Here is a 15,052-nt window from a genome sequence, read left to right as displayed (position 1 = left end):
GTAAACACCCTGCGCATGCTCCCCTCCCGAGCGCTGGCAGGCCACTGCACATGTGGACACCCCACCCCAGAGGAAGAATCAGGGGAGAAGGAACACAAGACCCCGGAAGTATGCTACCTATAAAACCCCAGGTCAAAAGGCCAAATCACACACTTGACCTCTCAAGTTGCCCACTTGACCATCTTCCAAGTGTACTTTACTTCCTCTCATTCCTGCTCTGAAGCTTTTAATAAACACTCACTCCTGCTCTAAAACTTGCCTCAGTCTCTCCTTTTGCCTATGTCCCTTGGTCAAATTCTTTCTTCTTAGGAGGCAAGATGTGAGGTTGCTGCAGACCTGTGTGGATTCACTGCTGGTAACACTGTGATCACTCGGAACATCAGAGCTCGGTTCCTGTTTATGGAGGGGTTACCCCAAGTGAGCTCCAAATTCCTTCCCTAAGAAATGCAGGGTAACCTCCAAATTCCCTCCCTAGTTACCTTTGTGACTGCCTCAGACCTACCAACACCGAAGAGGCCAGCTCTCTGCTCTCCTACCAGTATGATGGGGCTCCCAGGGTCCTCTGTGAGCTGGATGTTTGCATAGTCTCTTGAAGTTTCATTTCAGGTATAGGCCTTACCTTCATATCTGCTGGGAGAATCGCACGCCTTCTGCGGGGTGGCTACTCGGAGGAATATCTGCTGCCTCCAAGAATGCCGCCGGGTCTTCACGGGGGTCCCACCAGAATCACCAAGATGGTTTGCTTTGGATTCAAAGTCCCTAAAATTATAAGATGATTGATTTATGACTAGTGGGGTGGAATTAATGGGATTTTGTCAGCTTAACTTTTTTTAAACACGGCACTAAATTATCAACTCTCTTTGTGTAAACAAACTATTAGATAATCACAGAAGTTATATCAAGTTCATAGTGGGTCATCATTCCTAAAGAACTGCTTTCTTACAAGATTTTTTTCATGAAAAGAAAGATTACATACCCTTAAATGATTTCCATTATAATAGAGATTAAGAAACATGTTCCACATATCATAGCTTCCAATTGGGCCTCTCTTGGTGCCAGTTTGAAAAAAAAGAAACTGCCTAAAGGGGGAAGGGGGGGGTGATGCCAAGGGTCCCCATTCTGCCCTACTCTGTACATGGGAATATCATTTGCTCAGCACTGGCCCGAGTCTCCAAGGATTCCCACAAAAAATGAAAAAAGTTGCAATTTAATTACACAGAACCAGCAAGACAGTAACTATGCAGTCACTTGATGATGATGATCGTTTTAATGTGTATATTTTTAAAACTACAAAATATAATTATCAATATATAAACACAATCATAATTTTTTTTTCTATTCACAGGACAAACTGAGAAGGCCCTTCTAATTTATACCCAAGTCATGTACCTGTAACTAAGCAATCCCCTCAACTTACAGATCAGACATCCCGAACAGATTGGACAAACCTGATTTGGGACAGCTATATGCTCACTACCCAGGAACACGGGTCTCAGAGACTTGGCAAAGACTTTTCTTAAGATAACAACACTTAAAATAATCCTCATCAAAACTGGAGAACAGGTTGGTTGTACATTTTTTAAAAATTACATTTAGTAAGAAAAAGGTATAAGAAAGAAGACACAACAGATTTAGCTGAAATGATTTAAATGGCAAAAGAACAGTTAAAACACCCTTGTATATCTAATGATATTCAACATTAATAACACCCAGGCGTGATGTATCTAAATTAAGCCCTACCTTTTTGTGTTCATAAAGTCAGAGGTGTTATTTTCATCTACAGGAGCCAGAAATTTTAGAAAATTTGGCACAGAGGAAGAAGAATGAAGTTTTTTCCGCAGGGCATTACGGTAGGAGATGCTAAGAGTTTGGTTGAAAAAAGAGTTTAGGATAAAGAAACATAAAAACACAAAGTACAAAATATAAACTTCAAAATAAAAGAAACACTTTTGTTCTAATGCTAAGAAAAGTAAACTAGGTAAGAAATTATAAGTAGTTTACGAATGAGATTTAACTTTCATTTTCACCAATAAAATTTGATTTTAAATGAATGAGATCAGTAATTGCTAAAAAAAGAAAATCAATCCATTTTCCAAATGACTCCTAAATCAATCAGGAAGTTTTTGATATGGCACAAATTGCAGTGTACATGATCAAACACAAATGTTAATGTGTGTATGTGTGTATACACATGTATGTAAGTGTCCACCAGGGCAAGGAAATTTGAAAATAAGTATACAAAAAACTATTTGCAGTGGGGTGCAGTGGCTGACACCTGTAATCCCAGCACTTTGGGAGATCGAGGCAGGCAGATTACTTGAGGTCAGGAGTTTGAGACCAGCCTGGCCAACATGGTGAGACCCCCATCTCTACAAAAAAATACAAATATTAGCCAGGCATGGTGGTGCATGCCTGTAGTCCCAGCTCCTCGGGAAGCTGAAGAAGGAGAACTGCTTGAACCCGAGAGGCGGAGGCCAAAGTGAGCCGAGATCGCACCACTGTACTCTAGCCTGTGGGACAGTGTGAGACTCTGTCTCAAAAACAAAAACAAACACAAACCAATGTGCCATTAAGATCTGTTTTCATAATAATTTTAAGTAATCAATAGTAAAATTAACTTGGTTCAAATGACAGCTGAAAATAAGACGAAATACAGACAGACACACACACACACACACACACATACACACAGTGGCTCTGCTTCCTGCGTGGACACTCCCCTCATTCAGCACACCCTTGTCAGTGTGAACTCCCCAGCAAGACAGACAACACCGAACTTGCCACGTGAGTGTGCTCACCTCTTTGGCACAGCATTCCCACTTTGTTCTCCACTGGAATTATGTTTTAGGTACTTAAAAAAGTTTGGCGAGGAGGCAGAGGGGTTAAGACGAGGTGGAGGAGCAGGAGCTGAAGACTGACCTGGGCGGCACTTAGACTCACCCGCAGGTGAAGGATCCACACTAAACAGCAATCAGAGAAAGCACGGGGGGTTAGCGGGAGATGGGGCGCCGACAGGGACACGGAGCAAACAGATGGAAGGAGCACAACTGCCTTGGTCTCGTTGTTCCAATAACACTATCAGAGTGGAGGGCTTCTTCCACTCCTCTTCCTCATCTCTGCTCTCTCTATGGCAAAAGGAGTTGTCAGTAAAAAACAGAGAAGAATATCAAGGGCCATTCTGGACCATTTCCTGTGTGTTTATGCTCCCAACAATATTTTTCTTTTTAAATAGGTCTCATTGTGTCATCCAGGCTGGAGTGCAGTCGCACGATCGTAGCTGACTGTAACCTTGAACTCTTGGCCTCAAGTGACCTCCTACCTCAGCCTCCCAAAGCTCTGGTATTACAGGAGCGAGCCGCTTCACCCAGCAACAATAAGACTTTTTTTCCTCTATTTTCTTTTTCAGGAACCGACAGGAAAAAAATTGTTAAAGTAAAAACAAAAGCAAAAAAATCCTAACGTTAAAAAATACACGTCCCTTTAAAATGAACAATATCCTGTCCTGAATGTCAATGTCTTATTTCCTGTAGATAAATCAGAAAAGAGTCCACAAGAGGGAAAGAAAGCAGAACGGGCCATGCCAGAGAGGCAGACAGACAGGCATCCCCCCATCCGTCTCATTACGGATGTCTGACATCATCTATTATAAAGCTACATTCTTCAGGGAGAAAGGAAAAGTACTGATACGAAGTCCTACCAACCCTGGCTTATGAGAAACAGCAGACTTCACAAAAGAACTAAGACTCTCCAGGCGGGAATGCTTCAATGATCACCGAACATGCCAAAAACAGAGGAGTGGGCAGGCAGTGGTGAGGCAGAACAGAAGCAGTGTACAGACAGGGTGTTAAGAAACACAAGAAACTTACACAGCTACAACCCAATGATGCGTGTCGTGAAAAGCTCGTGTTTATTAAGCAGTACCTTCTGACGTGTGCCCTGCTTTGGGGATCACCACTATCCTGCTGAATTCCAAAGAACCGAGAACTCCTTCCAACGACTGATAGAAAACAAAGCTCTCGGCTCTGCCCCATCATCCAGGACAGTTAATTCTCCCGCTTCTCTACTCACAGCATTCCCAACACTGCCGTACCCACTCACACTCTCAGCGATCCGTGTGTGAACTACAGGAACACTCAGGGACTTCTGCGGCTGCTAGTCAGAGGAAGGTAGCCACTGTCTACAGGTGTGACCCTGATTTCTATTTATCAGGGGAAGGGTTTAAAAAAATTTTTAAAGTTGTTTTTAAAGATAACTCTTTAAAAACTCTTTTTAAAGATAACTGTGTCCATTTACAGTCTCTGGCACACAGAATTAAATGAATCACTAAGGGACACTTGGAAGCAACAGGGGAAACTTCTGATTACCCTTCTCCATAACCAGATGATTCTAACTGGTCACGGGGGCCCAACTAGTCCACTGAATAAATCTTGTTAGAAGAATCTAGAATTCTTACAGTGAGAGATTTTAGAAGACATCTACTCCAATTTTGTTAGAGAATTTTAACAAATTTGTCCAGGTCACAATTAGTTCACAGCAGAGCTAGGACCAGAACCCGAGGTACCCCTGTCACCCCATGAGGCCAGCATACCTCTCCTGCTCTGCCTGTAGGGATCACGGCCTCTCCCTCCCACTGTAGCCCTGCTCCAGGGCTTCAGAAGGGGAGACTCATCCGCCTGCCCTCTTGCTTACAGCAGCAAAGTTCCAAGGTCAACAACTTCTCTTACTTTGTTTGAGGAGTAATGGCTATACATGTTAGGTACCATTTTTGCTCACTTTCACCACTTCCTGACAATACATGTACCCATTGCTTGTATACATACCAGCAGCATCTTGAGTTGGGAACGAACATGGCACTGCTTCCCGTCTTATCTCTTTGAGCCAAGAGTAAAGTCTGACTTAAGTTTCTCTCACTCAATAAACATACCTGGGATGCACATACCTGGCTAGTCCCAGATATGCCCCAGCTATTTATGCAACAGATTTAAACGAATCTTACTTTCGTTCATGAGGCGTCTCTGTGCTCACTGAGTGATACCTCATAAGTTTCCTTTGCGAAACCCCTGGGGATCCCCGAGCCGGTTGTGGAGACTCCTGGCATTCCATGGGGAAGTGACTCAGGGTGTTTGCTCGCCTCCTGAAGGCCTGCTGGGGCGACAGCGGAGCTGGCTCTTCTGGGAGATGGCTCTCCGAGTCACTGGACAGGTCCTCTGAGGAGCCGAGGAGCCTGAAGGAGCTCTCAGAGATGGGCAAGTCCTCCTTTTCACACACGGACGGCTCCTGGCAGCAAACACACAGCAGATTAGACACAACATGGGGAATCTGTGGGATTTATACATCGACAGTTCCAGTGCAGGCAAACATTTCAATATCTAAGTATGTGTTCTGATTATAACGCCATCTAGAGTCCACCACCAAAAGCAGAAGAAAATGAAGGTCCATTAAATGCCTGCTCCTCAAGGACACGCTGCTGGCTGGCTGGAGAAATGGGGAAAGTGCCCAAGTAGAGGACGGAAGGACATAAGCCACCATCTGTAACGTCCTGGGCAACGCCATGAACAGTGCCCCGCCTCTACAAAACAGGACTGTTTACTACAGCCTCTAAGGGGTGTGAGTGCTGGACACCTTGTCTCCACTGCTTCACTGAGTTATTTATCTTTGCCACACGTGTTCACTCATGTTAAACCCACATTTTAAGGCTCTCTCTGAATCTGATCTACTGTTGAGATTCAACTTCGTCATCTTGAGATTAGAACTGTATCAACATTCTTAGAATACAGAAAAATCACTCTGTAGGCATTTATTGCTGAAATTCAGGGGAAATCATTTCTTTCTGCACCTCAATTTCTTCATGTGTAAGAGGGTAAACATTTATCTCACCGGGTTTCAAGAACAAAGCATGATAATACAACCAAAAGTACTTTTTATATTGTCAAATGTTATACAAACCTAAGTTACTGTTTTACTAGGGAATAAATAAATCTATGGTATGAGTACTCACACATTTGTTGAGAATCATGACAGTATTTTAAAGTTGTTTGTCTTCACAATGCATGCTTTATCAAGGGAATGAACTACTACCACTCAAGTAAACTGATGTTTAGCACTGCACACCCAGGACGTGGCTCGTGCCCAATACAGTATATTTCTATATATTTAAAATATTTTAAAAGAGGAATTGTAGCAGCTTGCCCCATTGAAATTGTTGGAAGGGAAAAAAATAAATCAACATGAATAAACAGAAATGAAAGCATTTAATAGAGGACTGGAGACTCTGAGTTCTACCTGTTCATTTGATACACAGTTGAGTGCCTTTTAGATAGACAGATATTGAGGGTTTTAATTTGAAAAAAAAAAATGAAATTTGTTCATTAAAGGGAGAAGTTATATATGTTTAATTTTATAAGAAATAGGAAAAAAAATCCCAACATATTATGAAATGTTGATTACTTTCATAACTGAAGTTTTTCATTCTTCAGGACTCAATACTTGAACATCACAGAACACAGTCTCCATCATGCAAACCTGTTGATCTAAATTCTTATTATTATCCCTCCAAATTAGATCACAGAGCTAATCCTTAGCTTAATTTGACAATTGAAAGGGCCGTTTTCATTTGTAAAATTTCAAGGCTATTTTGGCTTCTTTGTAACTCCAGGTGATCAATTTGTTAGAACAGATGCAATTACATCAAATAGAATATTTTTATAGCAGTTTTTCAATTCAAGAGGAATAAAAGAAAGATGTTAAGAAGTACACGTAAACATATACAATACACACAAGCAGCTTCTGAAAAGTTGCATCTCTCTTTGAATGACTCTAGAAATTGAAATCTTAGACTTTTAAATCCTTAAATTAAAAGAATCTTAAGAACTATTGAGTCCTGAAGAATGAATATGTATATATTCCTAGACCTGCATTTTGGAGAAAAATAAAAAGCAAGCAATCAGGCTTGCTGGAAAGTCACTTGAGTGACATGAATCTCTTCATGGTATCTTTATTGACACTGGTCTGTCTGGAGTGCCTTCTTCTTTGCTCACTTCCACAGGCACAATACCTACACTAAAATTTAGTCCAAAAACACCACAGCCCCCTTACCCCTCAAGTTTACCCTGGTTCCACTGACCAAACCTAACTTCTCTTCCCTTTGTTCTCCTGACATTTAAGATACCCATGTCTCTTATTTGTAACGTTTGGGATCCTACCACACTCTGCTTATGTTGGGGTTGTTTGTGCATCTGTCATCTCTCTCTTCCTAGGTAACTTCCTACATGAAAGGGTTTGTGTGTTGTTCATCTGTATACAACAAATAAACAAATAGCCTTTCCACAGTTGCTGAATTGCAGGATAAGATCAGTATGTATTAGATGGAAGCTGGACGATGCTATGTTCCACTAGATTTTAACTTAGAAATTCACATTTACGAGACTGCTGTCTAGGTCCTCATTCCCCACAGGGGGTCTGCAGACTAGGAACAGCAGCACTGCCTTGGAGCTTGTCAGAAATGCAGCATTTCAGGCCTCCCCCCAGGCCTGCTGAACCAGAATATGCACTTGAACCACAACCCTATTATGCAGGCACCTGAAATTTGAGAAGCAGTCATCTAAAGAAGGGTTTCTCAAACTGGGCCCTCTAACACGTTAGTAGGTAGTACAACTGAGTCTGCCATTGGCATTTTAAAAATAAAATGGAGCAAAATATCAGTATGTATTGTATGTTGTTCACAGTAAATACTGTTTTGTGAACTTCTGATTTTGTGTATGAATGTGTAGGTATGTGTGTTTGTGAACTACATCACAGTGTTAAATGTGCTTCTTACTGTAGGTTAGAAAAATTCTGAAAGCCATGTGTCTAGGAGGGATGGTGGAAGACTGTCAATCATTCCTGTGGTACGGAGCTGGCCTCCACAAACAACCACTACTGCATCAAGAGAGGCCTCTGGGAGCAGAAGGGAAAGCTGGCCTCCCTAGCACAAAACCCAAACCCACTTTTCAGTAGGTATAAAGTTGAACTGACCAGGTTTAAATATGATTAAATGTTTGGAAACCAAGTTATTAAAAGAAGGACATAGATACTTGCTTATTTAAATAAAACAGTAATGTGTCATTATAATCACAGAGCCAGCTACAGGATAAAGTTTCAGAAATTTAATTTACCCAAAAGTCAGGGAGAATGAAAGGGCACGGTGTGAAGGCTGAAAAATTACCTATTGGGTACAGTGTTCACTATTTGGGTAACGGGTACACTAGAAGCCCAATCCCCACCAGTATGCAATATACCCATGTAATAAACATGTACATGTACCCCCTAAATCCAAAATAAATTTTTTTAAAAAAAGAAAAAATTGATGGATTACATGTATAGATTTGAGTATGTTGAACCAGCCTTGCATCCCAGGGATGAAGCTGACTTGATCATGATGGATAAGCTTTTGATGTGCTGTTGGATTTGGTTTGCCAGTATTTTATTGAGGATTTTCACATCAATGTTCATCATGTATACTGGCCTGAAATTTTCTTTTTTAGGTGCGTCTCTGCCAGGTTTTGGTATCAGGATGATGTTGGTCTCATACACTTCTCTAAATTCACAAATCCACTCTTTGAGGTTTTCCAAACATTAATTATTTTTTGATTGGAAAATCCACTTGAGAAAGAAATCCACTGGCTGTATTGTAACAAATTAGACATTAGTTGTCTAAAATTGTGATCTTGTTTCTTGGTTTATGGAATGACCAACTGCTCTTTTACATAAAACTTTTATTTTATGATAGAATTGCATGACCAGCCCTCCACCTGTGCCAAGAAATTTGGAAGCCCCAAACGTTTTATGATTGGACGTATGTAGATAGGAGATGAGCAGGACCTATGTGTTGGTTTCTTCAGGGTGTCGTATAAAGAGAAATGTGCTTACTTTGCTGGTGTTACTTAATGTACTCGACACGGAGCTATTCAGATCCACACTGGTGGAGTGTTCTTGCAGACCTCTGGCTTTATTACCCTACATTAAAAAAAAGACAGTCGAGTTATGACCCGGAGGCTTTTGCAAAGGCATCAGCTAGAAGCAGGTTGGTCCATTTAAATAAGCTCAGGAAAAATGTATCTACTGAGAAATGCTACTAAGGATACATGTACATTAAAATAATCAACATTTCCATCATTTTTTAAATAAATAAGACACCAACCTAAATGTTCCAAAACAGCCGGTGGCTGAGTAACTGGGCGGGGTGATAGGCAGGAAGACAAGATAATTCGTCTATAAGGAAAATCCGGTGCTCAGGCTAGCCCACTCAGCATCTCCCTCCCCTGGGTCACAAGTCATCACAACGGCCAGCTGCACGTCACTCGGACAGTACTCAAATGCAGCCCCTCCCAATGCTGGTTTTGTAAATCTACTGTTTTTCATGATCTCAGAAGATACTACAGAACTTTCAGAAATGTCTTCAAAGAAAATATAATTTAACTTTCCTTAATGAAAAAAATAATAAAAATCAGATGTTTCAAAAGAAGCGTGTCATAAAATCAAAAAGAACTATAAGATACTGCACGCTCCAGAAAGATGTGAAACTCTGAAGGAAAATCAGATTTGATTTCTCAGACGTGCCATCAAGGCTACTGACACTCATGGGAGGGAGGGGTACTTTCTTAAAGAACTCCCAGACTGGTACACATGTGTACTTTGTTCTTCCTATAGAGCTGTATTTGGCAAATTTTTTCTGTAAAGAGCCAGATAGTAAATATTTTATGCTTTGTGAGGCATATAGTGTCTGTGGCAACTGTTGAACTCTGCAGAAAAGAAGCCTTAGATAACAGGAAAATGAGTGGATGCAGCAGTGTTTCGATAAAACTTTATTTACAAAAATAGGAGGTGGGTGGAATTTGGCCCATGGGCATGGTTTGCTGACCCCTTCTATACAGCATTTCAGATACCTAACACCAGCAGTTGACAGTAACTGTTTTTTTAAGTTACATATACTGATACTAGGGAGAACAGAAGCCCCGTTAGGTAATGTATCTAATGCAGGCTCTTTAATAGAGACTGGCCAACAAATATCGTTTGGGGACGCAAAAAAGTCCCATGGGATATAATACAAAAGAGTAAGTAATATGTTTTTTGAAACCTAGGCCAAGGCCGGGCTCATGCCTCTAATCCCAGCACTCTGGGGCCAAGGCAGGCAAATCACGAGGTCAAGAGATTAAGGCCATCCTGGCCAACATGATGAAACCCTGTCTCTGCTAAAAATATAAAAATTAGCTGGGCATGGTGGCACGTGCCTGTAGTCCCAGCTACTCGGGAGACTGAGGCAGGAGAATGCCTTGAAGCTGGGAGGCGGAGGTTGAAGTGAGCCGAGATCACGCCACTGCATTCCAGTCTGGCAACAGAGCAAGATTCTCTCTCAAAAAAAAAAAAAAAAAAAACCACCAAAAAACAAAAAACAAACCTAGGTCCAACTAAAAATAATTTACAATGTAGGTAATATTGTTCTAAGACCGAGAAGACATAAAAAAGGTTTTACACTTTTACTTTTATGATGAACATTGATGGAATAAAAGCATAGAACTCAATCTTACACTCTCCTAAAAAGTGATTTAACTTAAATCAGGAGGAATTATGCTACTTACCCGGGACAAAATACTTTCTAAAGATTCTGTTAAAGATCTCTTTGCTTTGTTTTTCAGCATATCTAGCCTAAATCGAGTGGCACTGGGTGGTAATTCACTTCCGATATTCTCTGCTGCAATCTGTGATATCTAAAAAAGTGAAAAACAAAAAGTTAAGTCACTTATCGCTTCCTTCTCTCCTTCTTAAAGGAATGAAAAGTCTCTAGGACACATCTTTTTGGCACCAGGCCATCATTTTGATTCTATCTATGATCTCGCCTCATTTGCTTCTTAGTGGCATGGCTTCAAGTCCAGGAAATAATTTTGCCTCAGAGAGTTGCCTTGATTACCCCAAGTAAAATGAGGAAATGTGCTTTGAAACCAATCCATTGAAGTCATTTATTGCTCAGGCTCGCAACTGGATCAGAGATGTCTTCACTGACCGTGGTCTTCTGCAAGATTCTTACTTTCTCTGAGCCTCAAACTTCCTCTTCAGTAAAGGGAGACCAATGGCAAGATCTAATCCTAACACTGCGTCGTGAGACTGAAACAGGTCAAGGGTGTAAAGCATCGAGCACAGCGTGGTACCAAGGGAGCTAGCTAGTATCAGCTTTTCACGATAAAGCAATAACTTACCTTTTGGGGCATTTCAGAGGGTGAGACAAAATCCATTTCTCAGTCAAAGAGCCTATTCTCTCTGCCTATACAACCCCTTCATCCCTCTCTACAGATCTCTGCTTTCTTGCTTCTTCCTCTCTCTACTTTTATTTTCCCATCATCCTTTCATTCTCCTCTGCAAACAAAGCTTCTCTCCCTTAACTGCTGGCCATAAAAAATGAAAGCAAAAACACAATGGAGCTTGCTCAACAACCTCTAAAGGAAGTCTTAGTGTTACTTATTTACAAAGAGGTACTTTTTTTTTTTTTTTGGAGACATGGTGACAAGGTCTCATTTTGTTGCCCAGGCTGGAGTGCAGTGCCATGATCACGGCTCACTGCAGTCTCGACCTCCCAGGTTCAAGCAATCCTCCCACTTCAGCCCCCAAAGTAGCTGGGACTATGCGCTACCATGCCCAGGTAATTTTTGTGTTTTTTTTGCAGAGATGGAGTTTTACCATGTTGGCCAGGCTGATCTCAAACTCCTGAGCTCAAGTGATCTACCTGCCTAGGCCTCCCGAAGTGCAGGAATTACAGGAGTAAGCTACCACATCCAGCTGAAGGTACATTTTTTTAAAACATACAACAAAAATATCTGAATTAAATTGTTTCTTAGGTGGATTCTCACCTGATTACTTTCTGCTAGAAAATAATTTTGTTAGAAAAACAAACGGCCAGGCGCAGTGGCTTATGCCTATAATTTCAGAACTTTGGGAGGCCAAGGGTGAGTGGATCTCCTGAGGTCAGGAGTTTGAGACCAGCCTGGCCAACATGGTAAAACCCCATCTCTACTGAAAATACCAAAATTAACCGGGCATGGTGGTGCACGCCTGTAATCCCAGCTACTCGGGAGGCTGAGGCAGGAGAATAGCTTGAACCTAGGAGGCGGAGGTTGCAGTGAGCCGAGATCGCGCCACTGCACTCCAGCCGGGGCAAGAAGAGTGAAACTCTGTCTCCAAAAAAAAAAGAAAAAGAAAAAGAAAGTCACAAAAAGAAAGAAAAACGAATGTACTAGAAAACAGACCCAAGCAAATCAATAAGTAGTTATACAGCATTAAATTTTGTTAAGCCCCTTAAAAAAACATAATGATAAAGTGCTTAGGCATCAGAAAAAGTGTCTCGTTACTCACTAGCTACCATTTCCTCACGTATACAATGGGTATTTTACCACCTACCTCAGAAAACTTGTAGAATGAATGGAATCATTTACGTAAGGAATGAGAACTCCAGCTGTTACATGGCAAACATTCAGTAAGTGGCAGCTGATTTCATACTAATTTTTGTGCCACTTCTGTGAATACAGGTGGAAATGACAATCCATTGACTAAAACATGACAGCCTCTAACTTAATGTGTAAGTCTTTCCCAAAGTGAACCCTGTTCCACAAGATCTAAAGATTCATTCAGGGCTTTTTGTATTTCACAACTCCTCTGACAGTTATCCGGCACTATTCTTTCCGTCTTTGAAAAGCACATAGGGCATCCCTGCTGACCCTGAGGCACACAGCACTGAGGAGTGCTCACCGTCCTCTGGCCGCTTTTGAAGTCCGGTGGCCAGAGAAGTTCTGTCAAAGCCACGATCCCTACCACTGTCTAGGTCACATCTTCCCACATTTTCAAAAGCTAAAGACATTTTTAGGTGCAACAAGAAGGTGATGAAATCCAAGTGGCTAAACTGATAGCAAAAAACATGAAAAGGAATCTATCAGTGAATCTCAAGCCTGTGCCTAATAGGTCTATAAAGCAGCTGCTGCTCGGAAAAACCCACTTCTCAGAGCCCATGAGAGTGTCCAGCCTGGAGGACACCAACCTCGTCGGGGGATTAGGGCAGCTTCTTTATAGACAAAGACATGAACCTTCTGGGTCACGATGTTTAGAAACCCCTAGTGAAAGTGCTGCACAGAGGCCAGCTCTGCTCGTAAGGCTCAGTCACTTCTGCATGGAGCTCTTATGTTTTAGGGGGAAAAAAAAACATTAAACACGTTTCTCTATTAGATGATCTATGCCCAAATCATAAAAATATTATCCTGCTTCATAAAAATGAGTCTGCAGTTAGGTCAAAATTTTCCATCCACCATACATGCTCAAAATGTTTAGTAAAAGAAGACTTTCCATCTACCATAAATGCTTCATTCCCCTTTCTGGCAGTTATAAATTACTTTAAAATTATCAATTTCCTGTTGGAACAAGTCAGAGTGACTCAGAGAAAAGAAAATCAGAACAGGGATAAAGCTATCAGTGGCACAAGAGAGGGAAAAGGGTGGAAAAGAGAAAAGACGTAGGCTGAAAAATGAACTCAAAAATTAACTGAAAACTCAGACTGTGTGGTCCATGCAAAAGTGAACAAGAGACACACAGAACCAGAATGCTATCTTAAGGGTGCAGGCTGGGAAGGGAAGAATGGCTACAAACCAAGGCCAAAAGTCAAAAGCCACAAAAACACAGGTCGTATACTCATCCTGGAGCCACGGCTGAAGGACCCCATGGCTGGCCAATGAGATTCGAAACCAGCTGACACTCTACATGAGCCCATGGGTTCAGGGAAGGCACGAGACTGCCAAAGCAACCCTGAAGGTAGAAACCTAATGAGGAGATCTGCTAAGTGGACACCCCACAAAAACTGCACGCCTGGTTTGGGGTCCAGATGCAAAGGCTGCCGAGGGACAGAGCACGCTGCTGAGCACAGAAGTGCCCTTGGAACATGCACCCGGGGAGTGTTCAAAAAGAAAAAGGCAACACACTTTTGAGAAACTGTACCTCCTTCACTGATTTTTCTCTAGATTTTTGGCAGACAAGTAACTTTAGCAAATATAAAACGCGTATGCTTTGAGGCTATTAATGGTTCATTACGAATGGACTCACGTGGAGTCCAAAAGACAAAGGAAAATGGTGTGTGGTACCACGTAACATAGGGACTCCCAAACCTAAAGATCTTCCAAGGCAGAGATCTGCAGAGAGCCTCAGCTTCTGCCTTGAGACCCCACAAAGAGAAGTGCTAAATAAGGCTATAGACAGCGGAGGAGGGGAGGGAGACTCTGTATTTCTGTCATGAAAAATGGCATTAATCCAAGTTCTAACCTGAATAGCACATAAGCCAGGCTTGCTAACATTATATTTGTAACCTAGGGTTTATATTACAAAGGACATTCTGGTACTTTCCTTTTTTTTTTTTGAGACGGAGTCTCGCTCTGTTGCCCACGTTGGCGTGCAATGGCGTGATCTCGTCTCACTGCAACCTCCACCTCCTAGTTCAAGTGATTCTCCTGCCTCAGCTTCCCGAGTAGCTGGGATTACAGGTGTATACCACCACACCAGGCTAATTTTTCTATTTTTAGTAGAGATGGGGTTTCACCATGTTGGCTAGACTGGTCTTGAACTCCTGACTTCGTGATCTGCCCACCTCAGCCTCCCAAAGCACTGGGATTGCAGGTGTGAGCCACCATGCCCTGCCTCGAATGCTTTTTGTAATTCCAAAGGCAGCCATGCAATGTCCTTCCAGGTTTACAAAGAAGAAAGGCAAGATGACAGAACAGCTCCCTGTAAGCCATGCAGCTCATCCTGGTGTCACCCACTCTTAAACTCAGTCCTTGCTGCTCTAAGCCAGTTCTCTTATTAGAGCCACTGTTCCGCCTCCACTATGTGCAGACAGAAACTTTTCTTATCTTCTGAGGCATACATCATTTAACTCTCCCAAATTCCCCTCCATGTGCAACAAATGAAAATAAAACATAGGGAGAAAAAGAGGCATCATAGTTTCAGAAAATCCTCAACACTTTGTTTCTACAGAGATTTGGCAACAATT

The 15,052-nt window shown here is 41.8% G+C and overlaps 1 protein-coding gene across 8 annotated transcripts in view; it reads right to left on the bottom strand.

Annotated features, from left to right (window-relative positions):
* TBC1D1 (TBC1 domain family member 1) overlaps nucleotides 1–15,052 on the bottom strand; it is a 239,902-nt gene that overhangs the window by 83,945 nt on the left and 140,905 nt on the right. For 3 of the 8 annotated variants that reach the window (XM_032273806.1, XM_032273830.1, XM_032273835.1), the window contains 6 exons: nucleotides 10,617–10,745; nucleotides 8,908–8,994; nucleotides 4,997–5,277; nucleotides 2,799–2,960; nucleotides 1,741–1,860; nucleotides 620–759 (listed from right to left, as the gene is read on the bottom strand). In XM_032273806.1, the coding sequence (XP_032129697.1) occupies nucleotides 620–759; nucleotides 1,741–1,860; nucleotides 2,799–2,960; nucleotides 4,997–5,277; nucleotides 8,908–8,994; nucleotides 10,617–10,745 (919 nt within the window). The remainder of the gene's footprint in view (nucleotides 1–619; nucleotides 760–1,740; nucleotides 1,861–2,798; nucleotides 2,961–4,996; nucleotides 5,278–8,907; nucleotides 8,995–10,616; nucleotides 10,746–15,052) is intronic. The other 5 variants (XM_032273807.1, XM_032273811.1, XM_032273816.1 and 2 more) reach the window with 5 other exon arrangements.

Source organism: Sapajus apella, unplaced genomic scaffold (assembly GCF_009761245.1).
Source record: "Sapajus apella isolate SASKATOON/1434 unplaced genomic scaffold, GSC_monkey_1.0 scaffold5, whole genome shotgun sequence".
Taxonomy (NCBI): domain Eukaryota; kingdom Metazoa; phylum Chordata; class Mammalia; order Primates; family Cebidae; genus Sapajus; species Sapajus apella.
This window is presented reverse-complemented; position numbering and strand designations above follow the sequence as displayed.